Source organism: Gouania willdenowi, unplaced genomic scaffold (genome assembly GCF_900634775.1).
Source record: "Gouania willdenowi unplaced genomic scaffold, fGouWil2.1 scaffold_301_arrow_ctg1, whole genome shotgun sequence".
Classification (NCBI taxonomy): Eukaryota; Metazoa; Chordata; class Actinopteri; order Blenniiformes; family Gobiesocidae; genus Gouania; species Gouania willdenowi.
The window spans coordinates 172,663-190,475 of NW_021145062.1; the positions used below are offsets into that span (position 1 = coordinate 172,663).

The 17,813-nt window shown below is 41.0% G+C and overlaps 1 protein-coding gene across 1 annotated transcript; it reads left to right on the forward strand.

Annotated features, from left to right (window-relative positions):
• Window positions 1-6,044: 6,044 nt before the first annotated feature.
• Window positions 6,045-9,896, forward strand: LOC114459344 (E3 ubiquitin-protein ligase TRIM39-like). The gene is made up of 3 exons (XM_028441628.1): window positions 6,045-6,173; window positions 6,835-6,933; window positions 8,201-9,896. The coding sequence occupies exons 1-3, from the start codon at window positions 6,045-6,047 to the stop codon at window positions 9,800-9,802; spliced, it is 1,830 nt and encodes a 609-aa protein (XP_028297429.1). The 3' UTR covers window positions 9,803-9,896.
• Window positions 9,897-17,813: the final 7,917 nt, after the last annotated feature.

Below are 17,813 nucleotides of genomic sequence, written 5' to 3' on the forward strand. Positions count from 1 at the left end.
GCCTTTCCACACTTCTGAAGGGACTTTGTTTGAGAAGCTTTGTTTTAGCTTCTCAGTGTAGCACCTCTTGGCTACTCTGAGCTCCTTGGTTAGTGTGTACTTAGCCTGCCTGAACAGGACCCAGTCCCCACTCGAGTAGGCTTCCTCCTTAGCCTGACGCAGCATCCTGAGTTGAGGTGTGAACCAGGGTTTGTTGTTGTTGTATGTGCAGAAAGTCTTGGTCTGCACACACATGTCCTCACAGAAGCTGATGTAAGATGTCACAGTGTCAGTGAGTTCATCTAGGTTGTCTGATGCAGCTTCAAAAACACTCCAATCAGTGCAGTCAAAGCAGTCCTGTAACTCCTGCTTTGACTCCTCTGTCCATTTCTTTACAGTCCTTACCACAGGTTTAGCAGATTTAAACTTCTGCCTGTAGGTCGGGATGAGGTGAATTAGACAGTGATCAGAGAGCCCCAAAGCTGCACTGGGAACAGAGTGATATGTGTGGCACACACTGCTACAGTGTAGCAGTGGTCCAGTGTGTTAGCACCCCTGGTCGGGCACTTTATATGTTGTCTGTATTTAGGGAGTTCGTGGGTTAGATTTGCTCTGTTAAAATCCCCGAGAATGACAAGCAAAGAGTCAGGATGTTTTTTTTCCACGTCTGCTATCTGGTCAGCCAGGTGCTGTAACGCCTCTGTTACACAAGCCTGAGGTGGGATGTAAACACCGACCATGACAAACGAGGAAAACTCCCGCGGAGAATAAAACGGTTTATAGTTTATGAAAAAACTCTCCAGATTAGGGCTACACGTCTGCTTCAACACTGTGACATCTGTACACCAACCTTGGTTAATGTAAAAGCATATTCCGCCTCCCCTCGTCTTCCCAGAGAGCTCTTTTACACGGTCCGCTCTGAGGAGCTGAAAGTCCGGTAGATGTAGAGAGCTGTCCGGGATGAGTTCACTGAGCCAGGTTTCAGTAAAACACAGGGCGGCGGATCTGCAAAAGTCAGAGTTTCTGGTGATTAGGAGCAGCAGTTCATCCATTTTATTTGCCAGAGAGCGGACATTCGCCAGGTGAATGGATGGAAGCGCAGTGCGTAATCCCCGCTGCCTCAGTTTGACGAGCGCGCCTGCTCGTTTACCCCGTCTGCGTCTGCGGCGTCTCCTGCAAATTCCATAGAGAGCTGCTGCTCCTCCGGTGAGAATCTCCGCTGTAACTGACCCCTGGCTCACTTATTTGGAATCTTAAACACTGTTTTATTTTGGATGTAGTTTGGACTTGTTTCTCATATGTTCAGACTGTCATTTTCCTGTGTTAAGACAACTCATCCCTGCAGTTACCTGTAGTCTCCACTGGGCATCAGGATTTCTTGTCGGTGCCCTAAACAGCATGGGTTTTAGGACCCAGCAGGAGCAGGCTTACTTGTGCAGGGGGGATTAAAAGGGGCGTTTACCCAGGTGAGCGGTGTTTTTCCGTGTATGGATAGCAGTGGGAGAAGCAGCTGTCAGCAGAGGAGGGCGATCGATCAGCCACAGCATGGCCTATGGAGACACTGAACTGTGAGCACCAGCAGTGCACTTAGAGAGTGGGATCAGTCCTCCAGAGGAGCGGTGTGTTGGGAGATCGGGCTGTCAGCGCGAGCTGTCAGATCAATCTGTCAACGCAAGGAGTGAGCTCAGACACGGTGTGATCTGTAAAAGCGGTGCGTCTGCAGACCAGTCCCTACGTAATAAAGGATTCCTTTTAACGCCCTTGGTGAGCGGAATGAGGTACGTTACGCATCGTTTATTTGGCCCTTACTGCAGGTGAAGCGGGTTGAGTTGTCTTGTTTGTACATAAGTTGTTGCATTTATTTGCTTTGTTTATTTCTTAAATATGAATATTTGTTTATAGATTACAATAATGAGGATTGATAATTACCTGTCTGGTTTTACATGATTAAAATGATTAAATAAAGTGTGTTTGTGAATTGTTTGCAATGTACAAAACTATAAAGTTAAATAACTTGCATTGTGTATTGTCTTGTAGTTTTCACGGTGCTCTGCTATGCTCAACATCGAAATAAAGGGGCATTGAGAAGCATCAGTCGAGACTCCAGCATCTTGTTCTTTCAAACCCAAGGGTCGTTATAGTGAAAACTCACCCCACACTGGAGCCATCTACACGCAAGACTCAACCCAGTCTACACTTCAACTGCCGGGAAAAGAAAGATAAGGAACCACAAATCCACACACACACTTTCAGTTGCAGTGAAAGACTTTAAGGTAGATACAAAGGATATCTGACTTGAACATGGATGGTTACTGTCAAGGCTTTTTGTTGTGCCTTTTTTTTTTAGCATTTTGAAAATCTAAACATAGTATGCTTTTTTATATTTTTAATATAATTATTGTTACATCTATTTAAAAATGTTTTGTTTTGCTTTGTACTGTCAGACCACTGCTATTTAGCTGCATTGTGTTCTTCGTACTAAACACCCCTGAAAGTCCAAGTTATCCTTTGTTGTGCTGGTTTTAGAGCTTCATAAAACAAATTAAGCCCCGAACACACGACAGTTTAGGTGCATATCCAAATTAAGTGCAAAATCAAACCATGTCAATTAATGCTGAAACCAGTGAATCTTTAGACACGCAACAAGAGATAAAAAGTCCTCGTCACAGAACGCTAACCCATAAGGCCAAGGAGATACGTGAGCAGACTGTCAAAAATAGGAAACTGGCTTTTGATAAAGATTATGATTCTTGGAAACAGGAAGCAAAAAGGTGTAGAACAGCACTGAAGTCAGCCTGCTCCCCAGACGATCTCAGTAAAATTAAAAAGAAATTACGCAACCAGTCCACCACTCCAGAGATTGTCGCTAGAATGAACACTTGTGCCACCTTTACTGAAGAGACAGTTAATTTGGTTGATAAACGATGAGAAACTATTGAAAAGTATAACGAGAGATTTGAAAAGGAAAGAGTGAGAATTGTCTTAAACAAAGAACAATATGGGTCAGTTTTTGGGCTCACGGACACAGAAACGATAGTCTCAGAAGCACTACAAGAATCTGACTCATCCAGCCTACTTTCCAGCAGCTCCAGTAAAAAACTGGATGCAGAAGCGGAACTCGCAGCCACGCGTGAAAGAGCAAAGGCGATGAAAGACATTCAGGTTCAACAATCACAGCTCCTTAAACTGGAAAATGAATTTAAACTGGAAGAGGCAAGGTTGGTTGCAGACCTAGAGCAGAAAAGGCTGGAGAGGAAATCAAAATTAGAAGAGGAGCGAACCAAGTTGGAACAGCTAAAGGCCGAAAAGGAAATCCAGGTAGCAGCTGCTCGAGTGAGAGCGTATGAAAACCCTCAGAGTGACTTCAGAGAAGCAGAGGTTATAAACCCAGAAGCTGAACACGTGGCTCCACTTAACCCGAATGCCCCCTTGTTCCAACCTCAATCACACCTTTGGGAGCAACGGCGGCTATTGACGCTACAAATTTAGCTCAAGCCTTAGCGAGCTCATTGAGCATGAGCCGTTTACCAGTCCCTGAACCGACAATCTTTGATGGAGACCCTATGAAGTTTGTTGACTGGAAAACATCGTTCATGACCCTTATTGACCAGAAACCCCTCCCTGCAAGCGAAAAAATGTTTTATCTGAAAACTTATCTCACTGGAAATGCATACAAAGCTGTAGAGGGATTCTTCTATAGGAACTCAGAGGACGCCTATACTGGAGCCTGGAAGATCCTACAGGAGAGATTTGGGGATCCCTTTGTCATGCAGAAAGCCTTTCGAGACAAGCTCAACAAATGGCCGAGAATCAACGCAACTGACCCCATAGCACTGCGGGAGTTCGCAGACTTTCTACGAGGGTGTGTAGAGGCTACTACGCACATCAAGGGTCTGGCAATCTTAAATGATTGTGAAGAGAATTATAAATTGCTTAAAAAGTTACCAGAGTGGGTTGTGCGGAAATGGAGCAGAATTGTTACGGATGAATTGGATGGGTCGGGTAATTATCCAGATCTTGAACGTTTCTCACTGTTCTTAAATAGAGAAGCCCGGATAGCCTGCAACCCTATAACCTCTCCACTCCTCATGAGTATGAACACAGAAGAGGAAAGGCCACTTAGGAGGGTGAGAGCTCTAAATACTTATACCCAGCCAAAGAATTCCAACAGAGAGATGCAAGCTACCTCAACAGATCAAATCAGACCACCATGTTTAGCTTGTAAAGAGGAGACACATGGTATTGCCAGATGCCCCACATTTATTTTAAAGACTTTGGAAGAAAAGAGAGCTTTCATTTGGGACGAGCGCCTTTGTTTTGGGTGTTTGAGGAAGGGACATGTGATCAAGAACTGTAAACGGCGACATACCTGTGCCTCGTGTAGTCGTCAACACCCAACGTGCCTGCACGATGAAGGGAGACCAAGGCCAGTTGAAGCAACTGAGGCAGACTCACCCCCCACAATTATTTACAGAGGTGAAGAAGTTCACAGTGCTGTATCCCATGCATCCATTCAGCATGCGCCAGCTACCTCCAGTATAGTGCCAGTTCTGGTGTCCTCGGTACAAGAGCCACAGAAGGAAGTTCTCACATACGCAATGCTTGACACGCAAAGTGATTCAACGTTTATCCTTGAAGATCTGCTTAAACACTTGAATGTTGACCCTCAGCCAATAACGCTGAAGCTCAGCACCATGACAACGACAAACACAATTTTAGCAAGCAACAGCGTTCAAGGCCTACAAATCCGGGGACTCCATTCTGTAAAACACCTCAAAGTAAGACAAGCCTACACGCAGGGTTTTATCCCGGTGGATAAATCCTACATTCCATCAAGAAAGACAGCGTCACAGTGGCCTCACCTTAAACATCTGACAAACAAAATGCCCCCGCTTCAGGACTGTGAAGTTGGATTGCTAATTGGTTACAACTGCCCATCAGCGTTGGCCCCACTGGAAGTCGTAACAGGGGGAGAGGATGAACCATTTGCACAACGCACTGAACTTGGGTGGAGTATCATCGGCCCATCTAACCCTTTTTTGGATAGGCGGAAAAGTCAGAGTTTTGTACACCGCGTCACAGCAAAAGAAATTCCAACCCCACCAACGATTTTAAAAATCTTGGAGTTAAATTTTAACAAAAAAACTCGTGAAGATAAACAAGTCTCCCAAGATGACGTCTACTTCATACAGTTTTTCAGTAATAACATCAGACAGAGGGAAGATGGACACCTTGAGATGCCCCTCCCCTCTAAGAACAACAATCCACCTAAACTCCCAAATAATAAGAGACTAGCCGGTCTTCGTCTACAGTGTCTGAAAAGAAATTTAAAGACAAATAAACTGTATTACAATCACTACAAGACGTGTAGGGAAAAGATGATCAGCGAGGGCGGCTCAGAGTTGGCACCTACACCAACGGTTGGAGAGTCTGTTTGGTATCTCCCTCACCACGGGGTCTATCACCCAAATAAACCAGAGAAACCGAGAGTTGTTTTTGACTGCCCTGCACGGTTTCGTGGCATCTCCTTGAACGACAAGTTGCTAACTGGACCAGACCTAATCAATTCACTTGTGGGAGTCCTCTGTCGCTTTAGAAAGAAGACTGTAGCCATAATTTGCAATATAGAAAAAATGTTCCATCAGTGTCCCGTTACCCAAACATGTCACAATTACCTGAGAATTCTATGGTGGGAGTTGGAAGATTTGTCTCCCAACACATTCATAAATGCCTTGAGGTGCTTCATCAGTATCAGAGGGATTGTTCAGCAACTTCATTGTGATCCACGTACAAACTTTGTGGGAGCAAGAAATGAGTTGAAAACAGCACTCAAGCAATGCAACACCAAGTCCTTGGAGGCCTTTAATTTTGTTTTCAACTCCCCCTCTGCTAGCCACGCAGGTGGCGTTTGGGAACGCCAAATTCGCACCATCAAGAATGTTTTAAATGCCACCCTGAGTCAATGCCCAGGCAGACTCGATGATGCCTCGCTTAGAACATTGTTCTACGAGGCAATGTCTATTGTCAACAGTCGCCCATTAACGGTTGATGGACTTAACGATCCCATGGCACTTGAGCTGTTGACACCCAACCACCTCCTTATGATGAAGACCAGAGTTGCGCTGCCACCACCTGGAAAATTTGTGAAAGAAGACCTGTACGCAACAAAGAGGTGGCGTAGAGTCCAGTATCTGGTAGAACAATTCTGGAGTCGGTGGAAGAAGGAATACTTGATAAATGTCTCTACTCGACAAAAATGGCGTAATTTGCGGGTCAACGACATTGTCATTGTTCGTAACGATCACCTCCCAAGGAACCGATGGCAGCTAGCCCGAGTAGTCGAAGCCTCCCCAGACAGCGACGGGTTAGCCCGTCGAGTCAAGATTAAAACCGGGATACAGAAAATGACTAAGGGTCAGGAGCATCCACCTAAATTTTCTGTAATAGAGCGAACCATTCAGAGATTAGTGCTCCTCCTCGAGAGTAATTGATGGGTCGGGTAGCCGGTTTTTAGTGATCAGTGGCAAGGGGCGGAAATCCCATAGTCAGAGTTGAGGGCTTTGATGGGATTTGGTGGGAGTGTAACTGACCCCTGGCTCACTTATTTGGAATCTTAAACACTGTTTTATTTTGGATGTAGTTTGGACTTGTTTCTCATATGTTCAGACTGTCATTTTCCTGTGTTAAGACAACTCATCCCTGCAGTTACCTGTAGTCTCCACTGGGCATCAGGATTTCTTGTCGGTGCCCTAAACAGCATGGGTTTTAGGACCCAGCAGGAGCAGGCTTACTTGTGCAGGGGGGATTAAAAGGGGCGTTTACCCAGGTGAGCGGTGTTTTTCCGTGTATGGATAGCAGTGGGAGAAGCAGCTGTCAGCAGAGGAGGGCGATCGATCAGCCACAGCATGGCCTATGGAGACACTGAACTGTGAGCACCAGCAGTGCACTGAGAGAGTGGGATCAGTCCTCCAGAGGAGCGGTGTGTTGGGAGATCGGGCTGTCAGCGCGAGCTGTCAGATCAATCTGTCAACGTAAGGAGTGAGCTCAGACACGGTGTGATCTGTAAAAGCGGTGCGTCTGCAGACGAGTCCCTATGTAATAAAGGATTCCTTTTAACGCCCTTGGTGAGCGGAATGAGGTACGTTACGCATCGTTATTTGGCCCTTACTGCAGGTGAAGCGGGTTGAGTTGTCTTGTTTGTACATAAGTTGTTGCATTTATTTGCTTTGTTTATTTCTTAAATATGAATATTTGTTTATAGATTACAATAATGAGGATTGATAATTACCTGTCTGGTTTTACATGATTAAAATGATTAAATAAAGTGTGTTTGTGAATTGTTTGCAATGTACAAAACTATAAAGTTAAATAACTTGCATTGTGTATTGTCTTGTAGTTTTCACGGTGCTCTGCTATGCTCAACATCGAAATAAAGGGGCATTGAGAAGCATCAGTCGAGACTCCAGCATCTTGTTCTTTCAAACCCAAGGGTCGTTATATCCGCATAACTTTCTGGTTCAATGAGAACAGAAAAAAGATCAGCAGAGGACTGTCCTACGTTTGTAGTTATTCTCTGGTGAAAGAGACCAGAGAATAGAAAGAAAAACGTAACAACTATGAGAGAGCGCAGTACCGAGGCAACCATCCGCGGCGCCATCTTGGTTTTTGAGTTATGTGAAGAAGCTACAGTACCAATAGAGAAATACGTTTTCCGGATTAATATTTTTTTATCTGTTTTCCAAATATTTTCACTAAAATCAGAGTTAATAACTTTTAAAGCATAATTAAAAGGAAGAAGAAAAACATTATGGTTCAATGTCTGCTTAAATAATTTATTTCTCTTTTTTAATAAAAAATTTTTTCAAATAAAGTAACAGCAACTGTGGATTTAATGTGATCTACAGTGACTTTACTCTCACTGTTCATTAAATATGTATTCATTTGATATGTTTCTATTGTGTCAGAGAACAAACCATCATAATTTAATCATAAATTATTTTTTACTTAAAAAATTTCTCCTGAAATCCATTAAACATTCAAACTATTGCACTTTTACATTCAGCTGCTGAGGCACAGCCGACTGTCCACATTACTACAGGATGACTGAATCAATGCTAAATACTAGAGGTGATCTCAGTGAGATGGACTCAGAAACATTAGTAAAGGAACGTTCCACAACAATGAGTGTCCTGTTAATGTGCTGCTTGTCTCTGTCCCTCAGTTTGTGGACACGTCTCCTGCCTGCAGTGGGACGTCTGAACATCACTTCCTGTGCTCCATCTGTCTGGAGGTGCTCACTGATCCAGTCACCACACCATGTGGACACAACTTCTGCAAAACATGCATCAGCACACACTGGGACACCAGTACCACCAGAAGGTGTCCCGTGTGTAATCAGGTGTTCAGCACTAAACCTCAGCTGAAGGTCAATATTATGATGCGTGAGATGGTTTCTCAGTTCAGACGTGAATCTGAGAAGAAAGCAGCAGCACCAGGAGAAGTTCCCTGTGACGTCTGCACTGGAACCAAAGTGAAGGCACTGAAGTCCTGCCTGGACTGTGTGTTCTCCTACTGTGAGACTCACCTGGAGCCTCATCTGACAGCATCAGGCCTGAGAAGACATCAGCTGGTGGAGCCTGTGGAGAACCTGGAAACCAGGATGTGTCCAAAGCACAGCAAACCTCTGGAGCTGTTCTGTCTGAGCGATCAGACACATGTCTGCTTGATGTGTTCTGTTTTGGAGCACAGGAGTCACCAGTTAGTCCCTCTGGGAGAAGATCTGTTTGAAGACAAGAAAGTTTATCTTCAGCAGATGATCCAAAAGAGACGAGAGAAGCTGGAGGAGATCAGAGAGTCAGTGAGATTCAGGAAGGAAGCAGCAGACAGAGCGAAAGCTGAAGGTGTGGAGATGTTCACTGCTTTGATGGAGCTTGTTCAGAGAGGCCTGAAGGAGCTGATGAAGACAATGAAGGAGCAACAGGAAGCAGAAGAGAGAGAGGCTGAAGGTTTGATCAAAGAGCTGGAGGAGGAAATCTCTGAGCTGATGAAGAGAAGCTCTGAGGTGGAGCAGCTCTCCCACTCTGAAGACCACCTCCTCCAAGACTTCTGCTCCCTGAAAGCTCCTCCAGCCACCAAGGACTGGACAGAGGTCATGGTCCATCTATCATCATATGAAGGAACTGTGCTGAGAGCTGTAACTCAGCTGGAGGACACACTCAGTGACGAGATGATGATGATAAAGATGTTTGAGATGAAGAGGCTGCAGCAGTTTGCAGTAGATGTGACTCTTGATCCTCTTACAGCTCATCCTAACCTCGTCCTGTCTGATGATGGAAAACAAGTTTATTGCAGTGATGTGAAGAAGAACCTTCCAGATAATCCAAAGAGATTTTCTAAATATATTAATGTTTTAGGGAAGCAGAATTTCAGTTCAGGTAGATTTTACTTTGAGGTTCAGGTTAAAGGAAAAACTGACTGGAATTTAGGAGTGGTTAAAGAATCCATCAACAGGAAGGTAAAGATCACTGTGACTCCTAAGAATGGTTTATGGACTGTGGCACTCAGAGATGGAAATGTGTATAAAGCATGTGAAGATCCTTCAGTCATTCTTCATCTGAAGTGTGTTCCTGAGAAGGTGGGTGTGTTTGTGGACTATGAGGAGGGTGTGGTCTCCTTTTATGATGTAGATGCTGCAGCTCTGATCTACTCCTTCACTCACTGCTGCTTCACTCATAAACTACACCCATACTTTAGTCCCTTTTTAAACCATGGTGGTAAAAACTCAGCACCTCTGATCATCTGTCCTGTCAATCAAAGTGAATGATCAGTGTCATGATGAAGTCTCACCAACAATAGATTCAATGGTTCTCTGCAACCATTCACTTCTCCAGGTTGGTTACACACTCCATCCAACCTAACATGTATGATTCTCAACAGTGGGAGGAAACATTTTATTAAAGAAGTTTCACATTTGGTGTTTGGATTGTGATGAAATAAAAGTGGATTAAAAAAAATATTTTACAAAATGATTAATTGTACAAATATGTTACATGTTTTATGATCAGTTAAAATGTGTTAGTGGTTAGTAAAACTAGTACAGTGCCCGTCGGAAGTATGCATTCATGTGGGAGCATAAGGGGTATAATTGCGTATTTTTGTATCTTTCTGTTGTGTTTTTGTGCATTTTTTGTAAAATTATAGTTTTTTGTTGCCATTGCAGCGTGATTCTGGAATCTTTTTGTGTATTTTTGTATCTTTTTTAGTGTAGTTTTGTGCATTGCTGTTGTTATTTTGTGTATTTTTGTATAAATATTTAGTTATGTGTATTTTGAGTCATTTTCATATGTTTGTTGTTGTTTGGTGTATTTTTTCTGTAATGTATGTATTTTGGAGTAATTTTGTATATTTTTATGCATTTCTGTTGTCATTTTGTGTACTTTTTGTATAAATATTGGTATATTTTTATTATAAATACTGTGTGTGTGTGTGTGTGTGTGTGTGTGTGTGTGTGTGTGTGTGTGTGTGTGTGTGTGTGTGTGTGTGTGTGTGTGTGTGTGAGAGCCAGCCATCTCCTCCGTGCATTATTTATCACACATGCGAGCTTCTTGCACATAAAACATCGCAGGTTGTTAAGAGAGACACGGTAACTACGGTAACCAGTTAAGTCAACTATTCATCAGCATGTATGTCTATGCTGTACAACCCCTCGACGAACAGAGAAAGTTTGTCACACCAGTGCAACCACTGGATAAGTTTGTGTAGAGCCCTGATAATAATAAATATGTTGATAGGGATATAATATTAATAGTGAAAGTAGTAATAGTAATAATAAAAGTAATGTTGTAATGATATTAATGGTAATAATTGCACTAACAAAATAATAATGTACTAAAAACAATATTAATAGTAAACAATATTAAATAATTATAAGGTAATATAATGATAATATAGCAATGCTAATAATACAATGAGAACACCAGTAACTATAATAATAAAATATATATTAATAATGAAAAAAATATATAATGGTAATTATAAGAATAGCAATAACTTCAATACAATAGTAAAATTATACAATAACAATAACAAATTCATTAACTATAATACAATAAAAACAATAACAACAAAATAATAAGGTAATAGCAATAATAATAATACAATGAGAATACCAGTAACTATAAGATAAAAGAATAATACAAAAAAAGAATAATATCAGAATCAGAATCAGCTTTATTGACCAGGTACAGTTTAGAACAATACGAGGAATTTGACTTGGTAGTTGCAGTGAAAGAAGACACATCAACACACCGGAGCAGCCAGTGTGTGTGTGTGTGTGTGTGTGTGTGTGTGTGTGTGTGTGTGTGAAAAACAGAGACCCGAAAGTACCACAAAAAATCAAGGTTTTGCAACACCAATGTCGCAAATCTCTCTCAACGGCTCTGTGTGAGTTCACCATGTACATCTCGATGTAGTGCGCGCACGCACGCGCATCAGCCGTGTGTGTGTGTGTGTTTGTTTACATTGCAGCTGCTAGCATCTTTCTTAGCACATAGTAGAATATGAGAAGAAACACTCACCGTTGCGCAGAACAAACAATAATCATAGTGGACCCATCCGCTCACAAAAACGTTACATTCCTCTGTCTGAAGAAGCAGAATGTTTGCAATAAGGTAACGACTATCAGCACAGGACCCGCCCACACTCATGGATACAAAAGAGGAAGTGAAGTCTGACCAGAGATTTATAGGAAGTTTGGAATCACAGGAATAATATTAATAACCATGAAATATTAACTTAAATGACTTTTAGCGGTACAAAAACGTTTTTAATATCGACTTTTTTTTTTTTTAACCCGGTGACACGGTGACGTCATGAACCCGGAACCGGAAGTGGCGCGCTCTTACCGAGGGAGCCGTAATTATAAAATTTATGTTTTGACCGTTTTGCGTCACCAAATTACTCCAAAATAACAGATGCACACTCGGGGTATTTGGAACGTGGATGAATAGCAGTTGATTCACAGTTCATCTTTTTCGCCTTCAAAATAGATGCCGGAAGTCGTCTCTCAACAGATGGTGCTCTAGCGCCCCCTCACACCCTGAGGTCAAAAGTTCAATAGGTTTCATTTCGGGGCCATCCAGAAGTGAAATAAAATTAAAATAAACATTTGGAAATGACCAAATTACTCCAAAATAACAGATACACACACTCGGGGTATTTGGAACCCGTCGACCGAGTATCAGGTCGAACTGGCACCGCGTCGGTGAGATATTTGCTACACACACACACATCCAGACCTCCCTTGCTTTTATAGGTAGATAGGAATATGATGATTTTTTATCTGAAAAGTATTATGAAATGAGTGCATACAAAGTAGTAAATTAAAAAATAATTATTTTTGTGTAGTTGTATATTGCAATAATTAGGGACCTATAAAATCATTTTTTTCCCCCGAATTCCTTGTTTTCCACACTGATTTTTCTTTTGATTCCGTTTTTTTTTAGAAATATAATTTTTTTTTTTTTTCATAAAACATTAGATTTCAACTCCTGTGAGGAAACAAAATAAATACTAATAAATAAAAAAATTATTAGAACCCTTTATCCTTTATAGACGTGGGTGTCTTCAACATGGTCTGAATGATCTGAATAATATCGTTCACCGTTATCAGCAGCAGATCCTGCAGCGACCTGGTGAAGAACGCCATTGTTTGCTAACACTGTTACCTGTGCGCCGGAAGTAATTCAATATATGGTTTCTGCACTGAGTATGCATGCGCACGTCAGTCACGTGTCTCATGTTTGTCCACATTTAAATGGGTCTATAGGTTGCCCCACTAATTCTCCAAGTTAAAACTTATTCAAAACCAGTTGAGGAGCAGTGGTGCAGGAGAGACTGAGTGGACTTGCCATGTTGTCCATAGAGAATGAGAGAGCAAAGAAAATGGACATACAGAGCATCGTGGACGAGTTTGCAGAGCGCAAGACACGCCGTATACCCTTCATATAGTGGTGAGTTGGTCTATAGTACTTCATATTGAAATAGTGTTTGTGAACAATTTTACTAAACTTTATAGCTACTGATACAGGCTCCGAGTTGAAATGGTTAAAGTAGGTGTTAAAATGATACGATCGCTATCTGTGGTGCTGAACTGCTTTGAATTTGTGTTGTTTTAATATTAGTGACCACGGGGTCTAATGTTTTTGTTGTTCTCTTGTTTTGTTATACTCTATTTCCGTTTGATGAACTTCAAAATGACAGTCGCTGTCCGTGGTGCCGAAGCTTGTAAGCCCCACTGTTGTGGGCATGTGTATGTTGTAATATTATGTTATCATCATAACTCATTTGCCCCGCCCCCGGCCTGGCTCTGATTTGTTCCGCCAGTGGTGGAAGCACACATTGTTCTATTCATTTGTTTTTTTTCAGTTGTTAATGTTCTTTATGTCCTGAGATTGAAAATGAACTAATACTTTATTATCTGTAATGAATGTTTTTTTCGTGATGAGTGCGTGAAACAATTCACGGTTAAAATGAATAATAGTAAATAATAATAAAATGAATAATAATAATAAAACTACAAAATGAATAATATAACTGGATGGATAATCTAATCTGTGTTATTTATAATGTTAAAGGGCTGAGTAGCCCTTTTAAGAGGAGAAAAGTGCCCAACTAAAACTGTGCAATGAACTAGCTTCTCAGCTTCAAGGAACACTTGAAGCTGAGAAGAGAATGTGTTGACCAGCAATATAGCTCCTCATATAACAATGGGAGAAAGAGGGGCATCACAATTATTTTCAATAAATCTATTTATTTTTGTCATGAAAAAAACGTCTGTGATAAAGAGGGCCGGTATGTGATGGAAATTGGAAGTATGGGGGGTATTAAAATAACTCTGCTCAACTTATATGCTCCAAATGAGCACAGCCTAAGTTTCTGCAGAAATATGGCAGCATTGATAGCAGATAAAGCAGAAGGTATTATCCTGATAGGAGGAGACTTGAATTGTTTTGAGAGCACCTATTGTAGACTCCCTGCTTTTTTAACACTGATGGGGGAGTTAGGCTTGGTAGATCCCAAAGAGAGAGATTTGACCTTCTTCTTACAGGTTCACTCGACCCACTCAAGGTTGAATATGTTCCTAATGTCTGGAGCGGACTCCTTTAGAGCCACTCAATGTAATATATCAGATCATGTCCCCAGTCTGTTTGAAGCTAAATGTTGTGTTGTTTAAAAAAACAGTCCTTTAGTTCAGTTTTATGTTTTCTTTATTAACACTTCTGTTCAGCTGCCATGTCCGTTTCCTTTTCTCTCTCTGTGCTCTCTGTATGCTCGCTCTGGCTGCTCTCGCAATATCTCAGTATCAACTATACTACACTAAAGATGTGCCCAAATAGCAACTTGGAATACTGGAGACAGAGCCAATGTATCTATTTTAAATAAAGAAATTATTAAAAAAGAACTACAAAAAGGCATTATTGATTATCTTGAATTGATCGATAAGGATGGGGTGTCTCCAACAATATTATGGGAGGGAGCCAAATGTGTCCTAAGAGTAAACATAAATTCAATTGGTTCTAGATTAAAAAATGAGAGAATTGCAGAACAATTAGAATTGGAAAACAAAATCTGGGAATTGGAGAGAGAATATCTAACAACACAAAAGGATGACTTACTGAACAGACTAAAACAGACTATAGACAAAAATGAAACAACTTATTAAGTTACAAAGCAGATGGGCAGCTGAGATTCACAAATCAAAAATATTATGAATTTGGTAACAGGGCTAGCCACCTATTAGCGTTTCAGCTAGAGTAGTGCATAAAATACAATGCGCAAGTACTGGGGATATGATGCTGCAGCCGAATGATATGACAAAGGCATTTACCAATTATTACCAGGAGTTCTATAGTGAAGAAAACTGCCCAAATAAGATAAAAATGACTGAAAATCTCCTTAAATCAATTAATCTGAGGAAACTGCCCGAGGAGGAAGCTGACCAAATAACACACCCAATTACAAAAAAGGCATTTTTAAACTCAACAACAACAAATCTCCAGGGGTGGATGGCCTCCCTGGAGAATATTACAAAGCATTTGAAAAAGAGCTGACTCTACTTCTGCATAAGGTCTATAACTATGCACTCTCAGAAGGTGTTCCCCCTTGGTCATGGTCTGAAGCCATTATTAGTGTTATTCACAAGGAGGGAAAAGATCCAACACTCTGCACGTCTTATTGCCCCCATCAGCCTTCTCCTTTATTGCAAAGAGACAAGGAACAGATAAGGTCAGAAGAGCCTTAAATCTCCAAATAATCACACAAAAAAAGAACATTCCATCAATGCTTCTCAGTTTGGATGCTGAGAAAGCTTTTGATTGGGTGAACTAGACCTTTCTACAACAGACTCTGCTGGAGTGCTGCAGGAACTGTGAATTGTGGGTGATCGAACGCACATATTTAGGGACTGCCTCATTTTGCAACACTTTCAGACTGAAGTTAAAGGACTAGTAGAAAAGCTACTTAAAGCAAACCTTTCCCGGGACCCTTTAACATTTTTACTGAACATATTCCCAGATGATCTGTCCCACAATCACAGGTTGTTGCTGCATCTCCTTCTAGTGACTGCAAGAAAAATTATAACAACCTGCTGGTTGAAATCTGAACCACCTACGGTTTCACAATTGATACAAAAAATCAGACAAGTTTACTTAATGGAACAGTTGATAGCACAACTACAGCTCAAGACTCACATCTTTAAAAGAAGATGGGGACCAGTTTTAAGCCTTTTTGGATAGGCTACTTTTTTAAGTATGTCTATTCTTTTTCCCCTGTCCTTTATTGCAACCATATATATATATATTTTATTGAGAGCTATAGGGCCCAATCTCAGGACTGTTGTTGCTGTTTGTATGTACATTGATTGTTGTCAATAAAAAGAAAAAAAAAAAAACCCACCAAAGAGTGTCAATTTTTTCTTAAAAAAAGGGGGCTAAAATGCGACAAAGAAAGTTGCAAAATGGCTTCTCCGGCTCCTACAACATTTTTCCAGTTGATCAGTGTGAACTACTGCAGTGTCGTCTGTGGCATATACACAAATGTCAGTGAGTCATGAGTAACTATGAAGGCTGATGCTTGGATTCACAAAGCCCTTTTTTCCTCACTTTCACGGTTCAAACAACATTTTAAAAAATCTTCACTTTTATAAGGTTTTTAGATGTTATATTAGTTTCTTCTCGTTTTACTCAATTATTAGAGTTTTAAATACAGTTTTCTATCTTTACATTGACAAAACTGGGAGGGATGATTGTCTCAAAGATGTTGTATTATATTGGACGTAATGGCGCTTTTGGCATCAACTTTTCTCCGACATGTTTTGCATATTGCAGCTCATACTGCATCCTGGTCTTTTTTAGGATATCCAAAATAGTCCCACGCTGCCGACTCTATTCATTTTTTGGGTGGATGCAACTCCAGGAGTGCTGCTTCTTCTTCTGCCATCATTCAGAGGTGAGTGGATGCACTCTCTCTGCTGACACACACACCTCCGCGCAGTTCTGCGCTCTGACCTTAGACTGATCCGAGTCCTGCGACATCAGACATATCTGCGGTATACCGTGGGTTCTAAAACCCCAACGGTTACCCTACCGCGGCCGAAAATATTTGCGGTTATTGTAAAAAACCTTTAATCTTTACATTCCTAGATAGAATTAATGTTCTACCTAGATTACTGTTCTTATGTCAAAGCCTCCCTGTTTTCATACCACAGTCTGCATTCAAATGATTAGAAAAATTCAATTCTAAATTTATGTGGCAGAACAAAAGACCAAAAGTGCACCTTAACATTTTGATTCCAGATTATGAGAATGGAGGCCTGAGGCTGCCTGACATAAAAATGTATTATTGGGCTGCCCAAATAAGAGCAATAGTGGCCTGGATCCATCGTGATCCAGAAACAATGTGGGTCTCTCTGGAGGAGGAGTCAGTACCAGGAAAATCATTATCCATTCTCCCATTTATTGGTTCAGAAAGACAGAAAAAAATGATCGCGAATGTATGGGTTAAACATACTCTAAAAGTCTGGAACCAGGTACTGAAACAATCAAGAGGAATGGTGGCCCTTTCGTGTGCCATGTCCATAAGTAGGAATATTGAGCTTCTTCATCTCTAGCAGACGGGAGCTTTGATAGGTGGGCTGAGAATAAACTTATCACTGTGAACCAGCTGTTTGAGCAAAATGTAGTGAAAACATGTGCCCAACTAAGAAACAACTTTAACCTACACTCAGACCACTATAGATATTTACAAATGAGTGATTTAACAAAACATAAGGACTGAGATCAGCTCAGAAGAAAACCAACAAACATAGAAAAACATTTTATTTATCTAATTGAAAACAATGGTGTAATGAAAAAACAAGTGTCTTTAGTTTATCAGAAACTGTTGATGGATGTATCTGATAATACACAACATATAAAAAACAATGGGAAATGGAACTGAATGTGGTATTGGATGATGATAAAATTGTCATAAGATCAATTTTAGGCCCTGTTTTATTTAATAATATATGCTCAGGAGGCACGGAGTGAACATCCACAGTTATGCTGACGATACACAGCTGTACATCTCTGTCTCCTGATGACACCAGTCCAATGGATGCTTTTTTTAATTAATGTATTTTAGATATCAAATCCTGGATGGCAGAAAACTTTGTCCAGCTCAGTCAAGACAAAACTGAAGTTTTAGTTCTTGTCTTGAAGCCCAGAGAGAGAAACGTTTACCTAAACTTCAAACAGTATCTTTGATTGCCTCCACACACGTTAAAAAGGGCGTTATTT